The 15,129-nt window shown below is 45.8% G+C and overlaps 2 protein-coding genes across 2 annotated transcripts in view; one reads left to right on the forward strand and one right to left on the reverse strand.

The window, feature by feature from the left end:
- The window catches only part of PRKG2 (protein kinase cGMP-dependent 2), a 71,767-nt gene extending 67,315 nt beyond the window's left edge, over nucleotides 1–4,452 (forward strand). Inside the window, exons 17-19 of the mRNA XM_035112345.3 lie at nucleotides 1,965–2,027; nucleotides 2,245–2,311; nucleotides 3,500–4,452. Of these exons, the coding sequence (XP_034968236.3) occupies nucleotides 1,965–2,027; nucleotides 2,245–2,311; nucleotides 3,500–3,595 (226 nt within the window). The 3' untranslated portion in view covers nucleotides 3,596–4,452. The remainder of the gene's footprint in view (nucleotides 1–1,964; nucleotides 2,028–2,244; nucleotides 2,312–3,499) is intronic.
- Nucleotides 4,453–10,525: 6,073 nt separating this feature from the next.
- BMP3 (bone morphogenetic protein 3) overlaps nucleotides 10,526–15,129 on the reverse strand; it is a 30,480-nt gene continuing 25,876 nt past the window's right edge. The window contains exon 3 of the mRNA XM_035112544.3: nucleotides 10,526–13,731. Within this exon, the coding sequence (XP_034968435.3) occupies nucleotides 13,540–13,731 (192 nt within the window). The 3' untranslated portion in view covers nucleotides 10,526–13,539. The remainder of the gene's footprint in view (nucleotides 13,732–15,129) is intronic.

A 15,129-nucleotide genomic window follows, 5' to 3' on the forward strand; every position in this document is an offset into this window, starting at 1 on the left:
GAAGGCTGAGGTTCTGAGCCTTTCCTTTGTTTCAGAGGCCTGCTTCTTGGGTCTTTGGATTGGCATGTCCCATTCTTGCAAGTCCATTGCTCATGGAAGTAAACAACAACAACAACAACAAAGGCAGGTGATTCAATGGCCTTGCTGAAGCCGAGCCAGCCCAGATCTAGGCTGTGCCTGGATGGGAGACCACCTGGAGACAGGTATCTGCCACCAAAGAAAGAGACAGAAGACCAGGAAAACTGGAAGATCAAGGTTGCTGCAGAAGAGCACATGGACCCTGATCCAGGACCTCTGTTCCAGGTCTTCTGTTTGCCCCACTTCAAGCAAACTGGATTCATTGACTCAGCACCTCAGTGTCCAGAATGAACCCCCCCTTCTCCATCTGTTCATGCTCTTAGCCTCCTGTCTTATAATTAACTACAAGCTTGCAGCAGTTGTAATATCACACAGAGTACAAGAAGCTTCTTCTCTGCTATACCTTGAGTGTGCAAAGTGGCAATGATCAGAGCATTTGCAGTAAGGATGAGTCGTTGCCTTTGGCTTTTATCATTTCTTCTGTTGGGGGGGGAATGGGGTTTGGATTTTACAGCCTCAGCCCTCTCCCCCATCAAGAGAAATTATATCCCTTGCATCTCGGTCAGAGATGACACAATGAGGCAACAAAGAAGACAAGGCAAGCTGTTGGTCTCTATTGATCTGTTTGCAAGTAGAGTCTCTCCATGCAAGGAGACTAGGGAGCCCAGAACAAAGGTGTGTGTGGCAACTTTTAAAGACTGTAGGAATTGCCCAACCCCTTAAAGGTAAAGGGACCCCTGACCACTAGGTCCAGTCGTGACTGACTCTGGGGTTGCGCGCTCGTCTCGCATTATTGGCCGAGGGAGCCGGCGTATAGCTTCCAGGTCATGTGGCCAGCATGACAAAGCTGCTTCTGGCAAACCAGAGCAGCACATGGAAACGCTGTTTATCTTCCCGCTGTAGTGGTTCCTATTTATCTACTTGCATTTTGACGTGCTTTCGAACTGCTAGGTTGCCAGGAGCTGGGACCAAGCAATGGGAGCTCACCCCGTCACAGGGATTTGAACCGCCGACCTTCTGATTGGCAAGCCCTAGGCTCAGTGGTTTAACCCACAGCTCTACCTGGGTCCCTCGTCCAACCCCTTAGATCCCTGCTAATCTTTGCTGATTGCCTTTTCCTGGCCAGTCTGGGTCATTCTTTTGATACGGTGACTGCCATGACTCCATGATCCATTGTCACAGACCTGTTTCATTCATGCATAGGAATCTGCTCTTTTGACAACTCTGATTGGATAGTTATCAATATTTGTTAAACCTGTTTCTAGGGTTGCCAGACTCAATAGAGGACAGGACTTGTGTGCCTTTAATTGCCCTGCTCTCTTTTGAGTCTGGGAACCTTAAAGAGAAACCAGCAGACCCTTTGTTTAATTTCCAAGCAAAGGAAATTGATTTTTCATAACACTTCTCTTATCTCTCACTTGGGAGAGAAGTTGCCGAGGGTGTTTCAAGCCATGGGTAGGGAGCGCATGCATACACATGGATTCTGGCTGCTGGAGCTGGGGAAAGCACATACTCTCCCTCCCACCCACTTGCAAATATAGGGAGCCCAACAAAATGAACATTGCTAGAAATCAGCCCCACTTTCTGTGGACCGAGAGCATATTATTTATAAGGTCATGCTGAAAGTTTCTCTGCCTTGATTTTAAATAGACAGCTGGTGCAAATGGAGGTTTTCTGGGAAGAGCCCTTGGAAGTTTCAAATCTGTTTGCTAACAGGCAACTGAAGATCACCAAGTTGGGGAAGGCTGATTTAGGCTTTTTTAAATATATGGGTAGGATCCAACCTGTTGAATTGCATTAAAACACAGAAGGTGATAGTATTATTAAATTACGAAGCTTCCAAATTATGGAGCATTGACTTTGCTCTTGTTTTGTTTTGTTTATAGGCAAAATCCTACTGAGAGGTTAGGAAATCTGAAGAATGGTATCCATGATATTAAGAGACATAGGTAAGGAAAGGAATGGCAGGGTTCCTTGCAAACCAGGGTCCCTTCTTCTTCTCCTGCTTTTGTCTCTAATGCTGTAGAGCAGAGGAGAAAGCAGGAAGTCTTTGTATGGCCACAGGAAGGATGAGATGCTGCTCCCTTCCAAGATAGATGCACCTCTTGTCTTATAACCACTGAAGCCTGCTTCACTGAGCTTCTTGTTCTGAAACTTCCTTCCTAGGTGGCTGAATGGTTTTAACTGGGAAGGACTCAAGGCAAGGAAGTTAACATCTCCTTTAAAAAGAGAGGTACTGAGCACATCATACTATGCGGAATCAAACGCTTGTCATTTGACAATTTGCACAAGGGTGAAGTCTTGTTTGCGTCAGAAGGGGTGAATGGGGATTCGAACTCGGGTCTCACAGAACTTCTCTTCCATGCATAGCTGTCAACTTTCAGATTTGAAAATAAGGGATCAGCAGCAGCCTCACCTGTCCCAGGGACAGTCTACGGTATACAGTGGTACCTCGACTTACGAACGACTCGACAACCGAATTTTTCAACTTACAAATGGGGTTAATGGCTGCGCGCTTATGAATGTCTCAACATCCGGGGGGGGGGGGAACGCGGCGGTTTTAGATAGGGATTTTTTGACTTACAGATTTTTAGATAGGGTTGCTTTGACTTCCAAATTTTTCCATTTTCAATGCATTCCCATGGGAATTTGCGTTTCCAATGGCGTTTTTCGACTTATGAATTTTTCAACTTATGAAGGTGTCTTCGGAACGGATTAAATTCGTAAGTCAAGGCACCACTGTATCTAACAATCCAGGATAGCAGCAGGAAATGGCGCTGGAATAAGGGAATTTCCAGCAAAAAAAGGGAAGGCTGACAGTTGTGGCTTGGAATAAGGGAGTTTCCCGCAAAATAAGGGAGGGTTGACAGCTATGCTTCTATGTCAACGGTGCTTGATTTCATTTGGGCAAGATCAGTGGATAGTTGCAAAGAGTGTCATTGCCTGGCATGATGCTATCCCAGCATGCTTTGGGAATGTGGCTAGGAAGTCGGGCAAAGCCTATCTGCCTTAAATGCCAGTGGGGTTGGACTAGGTGGTGATGATGATGATGATGATAGTAATAATTTTATTATTTCTACCCCACACATCTGACTGGGTTGCCCAGCCACTCTGGGCGGTTCCCAGCATATAAAGAAACATAACCAAACATTAAAAACTTCCCTATACGGGGCTGCCTTCAGATGACTTCTAAAGATTGCATAGCTCCTTATTTCCTTGACATCTGGTGGGAGGGCGTTCCACAGGGCGGGCGCCACTACCGAGAAGGCCCTCTGCCTGGTTCCCTGTAACCTCACTTCTCGCAATGAGGGAACTGCCAGAAGGCCCTCGCCGCTGGATCTCAGCTGATAATTATGATTCTGTAACTGCTTTTTGCCTGCTGTCTCCTTTAAGATTTTCTTTACGCATGTTTCTTTCGCAGCTTTCTGGTCCGATGGATTACAGCTACTTCGACCGATACCCTCCTGAACAGGGAACCCCACCAGATGAGCTTTCAGGCTGGGATAAAGACTTCTAAGAAGAGAAAAGAAGAGGCAGGTTTATAGATCAACAAATACGAGCACCCACAGATTGTTTGTACTAATCATGTAACGTAATTGTTAGGAGCCCAACCCAGCTGCATTCAGATCAAGGAGACTTCTGCATTTAGAGTGAGCTGGATACAGAGCTGGCCGATGCCCGCCCCCCCCGCCCCTTTTAACTTGCTTTGCAGCTTCACAGCATGACGGGTTTCGCCTTGTCCTTTGAAGGACGGGGCAGTGGCAGTGGCAAGAAGCATCACTCCCTATTTAATTGCAAATGGAAGTTCTTCATCTCTCGTAGAGATGTGCGACACAGTCGTTGTGTCAGAATGCTCCTTCCGCTGCTCCTTACATAATGCCCCTACAGTGGTACCGCGGAAGTCGAACAGAATCCATTCCGGAAGTCCGTTCGACTTCCAAAGCTCTTGCAGCCAAGGTATGACTGTATTGGCAACTGTGAGCCCTCAGTATGAGGAATGAAAGGACGCAGGAGATGTCAGAAGCAGATCAGCATTCTGAACGGCTTCGTGGAGGTGGCCTATTCTGGGTAGATTTTAAAAGTAGCTTTTAAAATATCCCGCTCATGTTGTGATGTACAGAAGCCCCACATGAAGCACTCAGGAGTCAAGCTGTAGTTTAAGTAGGGCTTTATTCCAGCTGCAGTCTTGCATCAGCATAAAGCAGTCTTCTTAACAATGTCTTAGCTGCCAAGTATCCCGTTTTTCGCGGGAAACCCCTGGATTTTAATCCGTTTCCCGCTGTTCTCCTGAATGGAGAAAAATCCCAGAAATCCCCCGGATTTCCTACCTGCCAGGGAGCCTCCATTTTGGGTGCCGCTCTGCCCATGTGTGGGCACCGGAAATCGGGCAGAGCGGCACCAGAAGTCGCTTCTACGCATATCCGGCGACCATCTTGGTGGTGGCTGCATGGTGGCGGCCACCACCAAGATGACCACCAGGCATGCGCAGAAGCGACTTCCGGTGCCACTCTGCCCGATTTCCGGTACCCACACATGGGCAGAGCGGCCCTGGAAGTTGCTTCTACGCAACTTCTGGTGCTGCACCGCTGCTGATCCCGCATTTTTCAGCGGGAGACTTGGCAGGTATGCTTAACATCCAAGAATCGGCATACACAGGTGGGATACTCATATGCACCGTACATATGCATTCCTACAGAAAAATGCTATTAATATCAGTGCAGAGAGGAACTAAAAGGATTGTGCAATATTGTTACAAGATGGTCAACTTACAGTTTCAACAAGAAAGTCAATTATTGCAGAACAGTTACCTTCAGTATGGTAGACTTTCCCCCAAATAACTGTTCTCTCTGTGTGTCGTTTTTTAAATATATATAAAAAGCTTGATTTAGCAGAGATTTCAGCATATATTTCTGAAATCAATTCCTGTGCAGTATTGGTGCCTCACAACACACTGAAAAACCATGACGTGAAGCGTGAAAGAGCTGGAATTGGCTGCAGTTACCCCATTCAGGACCAGGGAGTCCTCCTATCCCCCCAAAACAGTACTTCTGTCTTGTCGGGATTCAAGGAAGGGATGGGAAATGTATTGGGCCTTTGGCTGTTATTGAACCACAACTCCCATCAGCCCTAGTTAGCACAGCCGATGCTCAAGGATAATGGGAGTTGTAGTCCTTGTAGTGTCTGGGGGAGGGGCACCTGGTAGCTCCTCCCTGATCCTATAGAAACCACTCAAGTGCTTGCAGGTACCAGTTAGTAATACCAAAGACTGTGCAGTGTCTCCAAGATCTGTATCTTCTTTAGTGCACATCATCTATATTTTTGTGCCCCGTTTCTAGAAGGTATCAAAAATGTAAAGGCTGTAAAAACCTTTTTTTAAAAAAAGAAAATAGATGGAGTCCCCCCCCCCAGTTTATTTGTATATATGCCCAGTTTTCATATATGCCTATTTTTTAAATGAGAAAGTATATGTAGGTTTTATTACACAAGAGTGCTGCTGGTATGTACACACAGGGAGAGAAATGCCTTGGTCCTTTTTAAACCAGCTGTAAAATGCATTGTGTGCACAAATAAATCTATTACACGGCACCTTCAGCATGCTCTGTTTGTGTTTTCCAACACCCTCCAGAGAGCCAGTGTGGTGTAGTGGTTAAGAGCGGTAGCCTTGTAATCTGGGGAACCGGGTTCGAGTCTCCGCTCCTCCACATGCAGCTGCTGGATGACCTTGGGCTAGTCACACTTCTCTGAAGACTCTCAGCCCCACTCACCTCACAGAGTGTTTGTTGTGGGGGAGGAGGGGAAAGGAGAATGTGAGCCGCTTTGAGACTCCTTCAGGTACTGATAAAGCGGGATATCAAATCCAAACTCTTCTTCTTCTTCTTCCTTTATGGCTGGCCAGAATGTGGGCTTCATTGCATTGGTATTGCAATGAAGATGTATTGACCTCAGTGGGGTCTTTACTTGGGAGTAAATGCAATCTGTGGATGGAAGACATTAGTTTCGAGAAACAATTATTTGGAGATTTCTTCTTCTTCTTCTTCTTCTTCTTCTTCTTCTTCTTCTTCTTCTTCTTCTTCTTCTTCTTCTTCTTCTTCTTCTTCTTCTTCTTCTTCTTCTTCTTCTTCTTCTTCTTCTTCTTCTTGCCAGATTCTTAACTGGAAATAACTTATCCACAAGGGGTTTTCCTCTTGGTTAAGGAGAACAAAGGAGATGATCGGTTGGGTTCTGTAACAATGCTCTTTACGATCCAAAAGTAACACCTAGTATTGCATTTGGAAGTGGGTTGAAAGCCAATAGGAACTCTGTGTGGAGCGCAGGTGTAACTTGTTCCCGGTGGTGAAAACACCAGGCAGATGGAAAGTAGTTTTGTGCAGGAAATTTTGAGGGTAATTCAGATGCTGGCTTTGCCGCAAAGGGGCTAATTGTTTTGCCAACTGAATGCAGGCAGTAAATGCAAACCCACTAGTGTAGCCGTGGTCCCATCTTCAATTGCCAGCTGCAGAGACCAAAGCATCTAGAAAACCATGGAGAAGTCCCAAAGCCCATTTACTAGCCTATATTCTTTTATAAGGTGACAAAATGCAATCCTGCTCTTTAAAGGCCAGACATCTGCTCCGTGTTCCTCTAAAGCCACGTGACATTTTCTTGGTCGTGTTATGCCTGCAACTCCAGGCAAAAGCCGCAGCGGGGAGCACACGGCTTCCAGAGTTAGGGCCTTTTTGCTGTTGCTGTTACAAAAAAGTTGCCAGCATGGGTTGAAAATGTGGGTGTGGAAAGCTGTGCCACTTAATCGCTCATCACTTCACTAATTATATCCCCAAGGCCCATGGCACCCTTGGGCAGCTGGCAGGACCCAGGCAACCTGGCTGGGTTTGCCATGCCCACTAGTTTTAAGCAATTCCCCCCCCCCCCAGCATGCCACCGCAAAAAAGATATTGGGAGAGGTTAGGGAAAGGGCAACCAAATTTATCACAAGGGTGGAACAACTATGAAGAAAGCTTGGAGCATTTGAGACATCTTAGTTTAGAGAAAACGGGATGCAAGTGGCGCTGTGGGTTAAACCACAGAGCCTAGGGCTTGCCGATCAGAAGGTCAGCGGTTCGAATCCGGGGTGAGCTCCCGTTGCTCGGTCCCTGCTCCTGCCAACCTAGCAATTCGAAAGCACGTCAAAATGCAAGTAGATAAATAGGTAGATACTAGTTTATGGTGCTGGAGGAGACTCTTGAGAGTCCCATGGACTGCAAGAAGATCAAACCTATCCATTCTTAAGGAAATCAGCCCTGAGTGCTCCCTGGAAGGACAGATCGTGAAGCTGAGGCTCCAATACTTTGGCCACCTCATGAGAAGAGAAGAATCCTTGGAAAAGACCCTGATGTTGGGAAAGATTGAGGGCACTAGGAGAAGGGGACGTCAGAGGACAAGATGGTTGGATAGTGTTCTCGAAACTACGAACATGAGTTTGACCAAACTGCGGGAGGCAGTGCAAGACAGGAGTGCCTGGCGTGCTATGGTCCATGGGATCACGAAGAGTCGGACACGACTAAACGACTAAACAACAACAACAGTTTAGAGAAAAGGCGAGGAAGAGGCAATGTGATAGAAGGGCATGGAATTATTCATGCACAAAGTGGATAAAAGTTTTCCTCCTTCCCGCATAGTGCCTGAACCCGTGGACATCTGAATGTTGGAAAATACAGGACAGATATAAAGCAATACTTTCCCACATAGGGCACAATTAAACTATGGAACTCGCTCCTAAGCAGGGGTGCCAACTTGAATAAAATATTTGGGCATTGCCCATTTACTTGGGTGGCCCCCCTCAAATACTTTATTGGGGTGGGGGGTGCCAAAGGGACCTTGGCCCCTAGGAGTTGGCTCCTATGCTCCTAACTTGGATTTGGTTGTGGCTATTACTGCCTGCCACTGTGTTGTCAGGCTAGTCTCTGCAGTCAGCTGCCTCCAATCTGGATCTGGCCAGGTTTGTAGTGTCAGATTAAAACCGCGGAGACCTCTAGGCAGTCGAAACCTGGCAGGGGGCGGGGGGAGGCTTGCAAATTATCTCCTAATACACTTTTGTAATTTTCTTTCAAGATCAAGTGAATAGTATTTTGAGCCACTGTCGTGGGGGCCCTAGAGGGCATGGCGCCTATAGACCTGCTCTTCCTATTTGGTAATCTGGCACTGAACATCTGAACATCTGGCTGGCCACAGAACAATTGACTTGATGGGTTTTCCGTCTGATCCAGGAGGGCAGGTGTAGTATTCCTACAGAACTTTGAATTAAAAGCTTTTTTTTAAAAAAAGAATCTTCTAAGTGCTTTAATGCCCTCCCCGCAACATCTCAGAGAACAAACAACATGTATTTTACTTCAGTATAAATGAATACATGCACATAAATAGCACCAACCCTTTTCCACCTGAATTGCCTCTTTTCAACATAATGCCACGCTTTTTTAAAAATTTGGCTTTGAAGTTTTACCCAGGTCTTACCTAACATCTTTTTGGGGGGCGGAAACCTGCAATGTGCATTGAAGAATGGAAAAGAAAAGAGAGCTTTGATCTCTGGAAAGTTTAGATAAAAGACTTCTCTTGCCCCTTCCTTCACCACATGGGGATTTTTCAAAAGCTGTTTTATGAAAAAGTTGTGCTTTTCTTTGCCATCTTATCATCCTCTTTTATGGTGATACGGCGTGCAAAGAATCCGCTTCTCATAAACCAATCCTATCTGGTGGGCCACAAACTAATTCCCATTCCCACTAAAATTTGGTTAGTTGCTCAACCAACCCAGAAAAGGCTGTATTCGGTTTAAAACCCTAACATTTTTTAGCTCATCAAAACCAGTCTCAGTCCTTTTGTTCTCCAGAGTAGCATCCGATCCACACAGAGGAACTTCACTATTACAGGCCCCTTACATTCCTCACACACCAAAATGAAATATTTATTTACTTCAGCTAGAATGGGGTTGGCGAAATTGGGTCCTCTCTGTTACTCATTTTTATTCAGTTCAGATTTTGGATATGCAGGCAATAAGGGGTGGGAAATTTACTTATAATTGCCTCCCTCTGCATTCTGTTAACAGATGCCTTACATCAACAAAGCAACACCCATTGCATTCAACCCAACGGGAAATTTGGCAGCTTTTGGCCATCAACAATGAGTCGCTAGCGCTGGCCACAGTGGGGGAAACTTCTTCTAAGTATAGGTCTTTGCTACAATTTTTTGCAGTTCACTACCGTTAACCCAAGTGTCTGCCTATTGCAGTCCTGGCTAGTCTTTGACTTACTATGATACTTGCCTAATCTTATAGGGACTTTTGTTGCCTGGAACTGCAGGAAATCTGTGTGGAGAGTGGTAAAAGGTAAAGGTAAAGGGACCCCTGACCGTTAGGTCCAGTCGCGGACGACTCTGGGGTTGTGGCGCTCATCTCGCTCTATTAGCTGAGGGAGCTGGCGTTTGTCCGCAGACAGCTTCCAGGTCATGTGGCCAGCATGACTAAGCCGCTTCTGGCGAACCAGAGCAGCGCATGGAAACGCTGTTTACCTTCCCTCCGGAGCGGTACCTATTTATCTACTTGCACTTTGACGTGCTTTCAAACTGCTAGGTTGGCAGGAGCTGGGACCGAGCAACGGGAGCTCACCCCGTCGCAGGGATTCGAACCGCCGATCTTCTGATCTGCAAGCCCTAGGCTCTGTGGTTTAGACCACAGCGCCACCCGCGTCCCGTGGAGAGTGGTAGGAACATAGAAAACTACCTGAGTCCATCTAGCTCAGTATTGTCTATGGCACCCAGCAGCAATTTTATAGGGTTTCGGATATGGGACACTCCCTGTGCTACCTCAAGACGCCAGGGATCGATCTTGCGACCTTCTGCATGCAAAGCAGGTGTCTTATCCCTGAGCTATGGCCCTTACTAAGAGTGCTTGTTGGGTTACAGCAGTGGGGTTGTTTGGCTTGGTAAGTCACGACTTGTATAGTTCAACTGACATCAACTCTATTTTCTGTAACCTACATTAACTACTCCTGCCAACCTAGCAGTTCGAAAGGACATCAAAGTGCAAGTAGATAAATAGGTACCGCTCCAAGCGGGAAGGCAAACAGCGTTTCCGTGCGCTGCTCTGGTTCGCCAGAAGCGGCTTTGTCATGCTGGCCACATGACCTGAAAGCTGTATGCCGGCTCCCTCGGCCAATAACGCAAGATGAGCGCCGCAACCCCAGAGTCTGTCACGACTGGACCTAATGGTCAGGGGTCCCTTTACCTTTACCTTAACTACAGCGAGTGACAATTTGGGTGTTGTTGTTTTTTTTATAAAAAGGAACTTCTTCCAAAATGAAAGCCCATTCATTTATTGAAAACCTGTTTGTCATCCTTTGCAAATCAAGGACGGATCATGTATCCTGTTTTAAACTATTCTGTGCAAAGTGATATTAAAAATTAAGAGAGAGAATGCAGATTCACATAAAAAAAATTTTTTTTACTCGTACATAGTAGTTTGCAGTGAAAAATTCCTATTACTGAAGGAGAGAAACAAATACAAGTCAGGCAAGCTTATACATCAGTAGTGAAAAGTGTCCCTTCTCAGTGTGCCTCCATCCCGTAAATTTGGTTTCGATGGCATGCAGCTCCTCTAATCATAGATACATGATTTTGTAAAATGAATGCAGAAACCAATGTTTTTGAGAGTACTAAAAAGTGGAAATTAATTAACACACAGGAAGGCAACAAACATAAAATAAATTAAAGGCATGAATAGAAGCTTCTTTTTATATACAAATATCCTTTGGGTTTTTTTTTTCCTTTTAACTTTACTGACGCCGACTGTACAAGCATTACAATTCCTAAGCAAAATAAAAATAAAAATGTACAAAGTCTTGTTTTAATTTTTTTAAAAAATGGGAAAGGAGATAGCTTAATAATGTCAGCTCCCCAGCAAGAGGAACCAACCCTTTGAAGCTGCAATATAACTCTATTGAGCTGGAAATGAAAGCTTTCCACTCCATTCCAAGCTTTAGAGTTTTGCTTGAATAAAAGAAAGATGCACAGTGTTCTATTGGCAGAGACTGGAAGGCACTTCGTATCTTCTGCGAGATGCATAGCAATCATATGTCAAAGTCCATCCCAAACGCTGGCCTTTCCAGGTAGTGTGGTCAAGGCGCACACATTTGCACGCATTGCATTCAGCACCAACTTCCTCTGACAAAAGCAGATGCTACTCCCAATTTTTCATCTGCAAGCAGGAGACCAAATAACTCTCAACCTATGCACTGTTTGCCTGCTAATCCGATTGCCTAGCCATGATATATGTTTGCAGGCTGGATAGTTTATAATTCCTGAAGGGCATGGGCTAATGACTCAACCTCTGCTTAGTCTTTGGTCCCGCTGAATAAAGATGAGCTCGTGGATATGCAGTTAAGCGGCCTTGTGCTGCACTCGATATGTCTATACAGTATTGCTCTAAAGCTATGAAAGTGGATGTCACTGAGCTGTCATGATTTCATACGTAGCACGAGCGCAGGGACAGCTAGATCAAGAATTACATGAGAAAGCCATTGCTAGCAGGGAGGGAAGACGAAGCAGGAAACTCAGAAGTGCAAGATACAGGAATTCATTGCAGCCATGAATAAATCATCTGTTATGGGATGCAACCGTTTTTCTTCCAAATGTATGTAGCTTCTCATGGTCCACATAAGGAAATGTGGTTTTGCTGTAGGCCTACAGTAATACCTCCACGAATGTCTGCCTTGTCTAGCATCCGTTCCGACGAACGTCCATGGCAAACCCGGAAGTATCGGAACGGGTTCCTTCCAGGTTTGCCACTTGCGCATGTGCAGTGCGCACGCTTGCACAGACACGGCGCTTTGTCTTGCGTCCCTTTCCGCCAGCGGCTGGGGCTCCAGAACGGATCCTGGTCACTAAACAAGGTACGACTGTAATTGGAACCTACGATATGATTTTGTATCCGCTCGATTATTGGCTTTTGTGAACTCGCGCTCTCCTTGCGCCAGTGCTATTTTGGGGAGGGACTGCACTCTGTTCCTAAACAGTGAGGGCTGCTCTAAATGTGATACAGCACATTTTGGGGGTGGGGAGGATGACCCAGGCAGGGCCCTGGGCATTAGGGATTTTGTATGCTGCCTGCCTGAGAATTGCAGGTGGACAGAACAGGTCCTGCTTGAGATTTCCCCATCAGCATCTGGCTGACTCCCTTGGCCTGATCCAGCACGTTTCTTCATACATTCTTCTTTCAACTGGCTTGCAGGCACCTGCACACATGACATTAGCATGCCAAGTATCCATTCCTTACGAACACACGGTTCTAGCAGGCTGAAATTGCATACACGAGTGCTAGTGATGAGGTTCATACGTGTGTCACTGAGCACGTGGAACCTCGCACCAGGAAGCTGAAAAAGGCAGACACACGGTCATGTTTCAAATCACACCCGACAGGGCTTAACTACCAGCGCAAGGAGCTGCCCATTGCACAAGGAAAGTGTAGGAAACCTTTGGCCCTCCAAATGTTGCTGGCCTCCAACTCCCATCAGCCCCAGCAAGCATGGCCAATGGCATGGGGTGATGGGGGTTGTAGTTCAGCAATATCTGGAGGGCCATGGTAACCTCCTGGGAGTCCCCTACTTTTCTCTTTCGCATTCACCACTTTCCTGCAAAGACCAGCACTAGGTCAATGAGTAGGATTTTGGTAGATTTACTTGCCTGTGCATATCGATCTTTAGTAGTTATGCAAAGAGGAAAAATATTTTTTTGCTTGCAACATAAAGGTTTCCATTACTCTGTGAAAGGAAGCCCTTGTCTGTGTAGAGGCACGCACAAACACAGAGCACTTCTGACATGCCACAACAGGGAAACAAACACCTCACACTAGATTTTCTTAGGCTCTTTGCATAAGTCAGAACCGACTGAGTTGTTCAGCACTTTGGGAAGTTCTCCTGTAACCTAAGGCTGAAAAGCTTTGCTTTAGACGCATAACATATAATCTTATATCTCCTTCACCACTAGATTCTAAAAGAGTGGATTTGAAAAACCAGCAGTTTTGATGAACCATTTACAAAGCTTTGTACAGAAATATACGAAATGGTCTTCCTGCCAATCTTCATATCATCTTGATGAGTTCTTTGCAGATTTCATTCTCCCCCCCACCCCCATGCATAGCTTGCAACAGCAAGGTATGTTGCTTGCTCTACCGGTGCTGAGCTTTCCATTCCCCCCACCACCATATTCTCACAGTAAGAAAGTTACAGTCTAGTCCTTCCACATTGTGGTAACCTATGGTGTGTTCCTTCTTGGCTCCTGCACGCCTTTTCATTCATACTTGTTTATAAATCTTTGGAGAATGAAATGCATTGGCAGTGCAAAACGGGGTCAGGGGGGGGGGACTGTTAAGCAACAAAGTCAATGCAGGAGGTGTTTTGTTTTTTTAAGATAAGGCTTCTTGGGTTGCAGGGGAGGGTATTATCTGCAGGCGCAGGATTCCACTGTCATGTTTGGGTAGACTTTGAGTACCACGTTCTTGTTTTCATCGAAGAATAAGATGCTGAGAGATGACATCTTGTCTGGGACGCAGCAAGGCTCTGGAATCCCAGAGACCACACCCACAGCTCTCACAATGCTTTGGATAGTTGCATGGTTGGAGGGCTTCAAGGCCTGCAGAAGAGAAGAACAGCAGTTAACCGGACTGGGAACACACCGTGTTTAACCGATCCTTTACAGCAGCAGCACCGTGAATAGATCTGCAGTGTTTAATCGCCAAGGCTTCCCTGAAGGAACGATGGTTTATTCTGATGCTTTAGTTCTGATGGCTCTTTTGCAATTTGTTGTTGCGGTTCTGGCATGAATATTTTGCCCTTACGACTGCGGTTTGAACAGGGATCGCTCCGTATTTCAGGATTGTTAGGATACGTGGGTTTGTTAGCCACCTTGATTTTCCTTTGAAAATAAGGCAGGATACACACACACACACACACACACAAACACACACACACACACACACACACAATATTAAATAATAAATTCACTGTATGTCCTAATATCTCAGTTTGGTTTGGCATTATTTCAGGTTGATTAGAGATAAAGTGACTTGGAAGGCTTGCAGCTCCCAGTCCTACACGTGTTTATGTTTACAGAGTTCGATGAGTTCCTCGGGCTACTGTACACCCTCTGCACATAGGTTAGCATTACTAATTAATTCTTCACATTACAGTTTATGTAAGTGAAAAAACCACCAATCAAGCCATCTTATTGGACACTGTACACCTTCCTTAACTGATCTGAAAACCAGCTCTGATATAGAGCAAGTGGTTGGTGACCCAGGGTTTGAAATAGCTGCCGTGTTGGATATTACTTATCAAATGCAATTTACGAACCGTTTGCCTGTCAAAGTGCCACCCTTTGTATGTAGGATTATCACTTATCAAATAAAATTCACAAACCGCTGCATGCCGTCCTTCCTCTTAAGAGCTCATAAAAGGAGGCTGCCCAGTTTAGACTTGACATACTCTGCATTGTCTATAAAAGTGCAGGGGCTGAATGTGGTTCTCTCTGTTTGGCCCTTTGGACTCTCAAGTCACAAACCCTCTTTCACCTGTCACCAGCCCAACATCACACCTGCCCAGTGTTTTTGTCTGGTTGGAATGTGTTCTCCAGCTCTGATAATACTTTTTGGTTGCCTGGAGGATGGAGAGAGGTGTGTGAGATCTGGGTAGATACTAGCCTACTGTACAAAGGTAAAATTTACATGTAATTCTCTGCCCTCTTTTGCCTCTGGCCCCACCAGTGGCCATGCAGAGGGAGGGAAATGGACGGAGTACGCATGCGTACTCAACTGCCCAACAGCGTCTGTGTCACCCAGAAGATCGTAGCTGCAAAGAAAAGAAAAGAGAAGCTGTTCCATTGTTTGGAGAGATCACTTCCTGGTTCACACAGAGAAGCCATTTTCAATGGAGCCCAGCAAGAGAAGCGCAGAGATATATTGAGGCAGCGCTGGGTGTTGAAATTTTGCACCCCTAGGAATTTTGTGCTCGGGGCAACTGTCTCTGTGCACAT

This window comes from Zootoca vivipara, chromosome Z1 (genome assembly GCF_965207765.1).
Source record: "Zootoca vivipara chromosome Z1, rZooViv2.hap1.1, whole genome shotgun sequence".
In the NCBI taxonomy this organism is placed as follows: domain Eukaryota; kingdom Metazoa; phylum Chordata; class Lepidosauria; order Squamata; family Lacertidae; genus Zootoca; species Zootoca vivipara.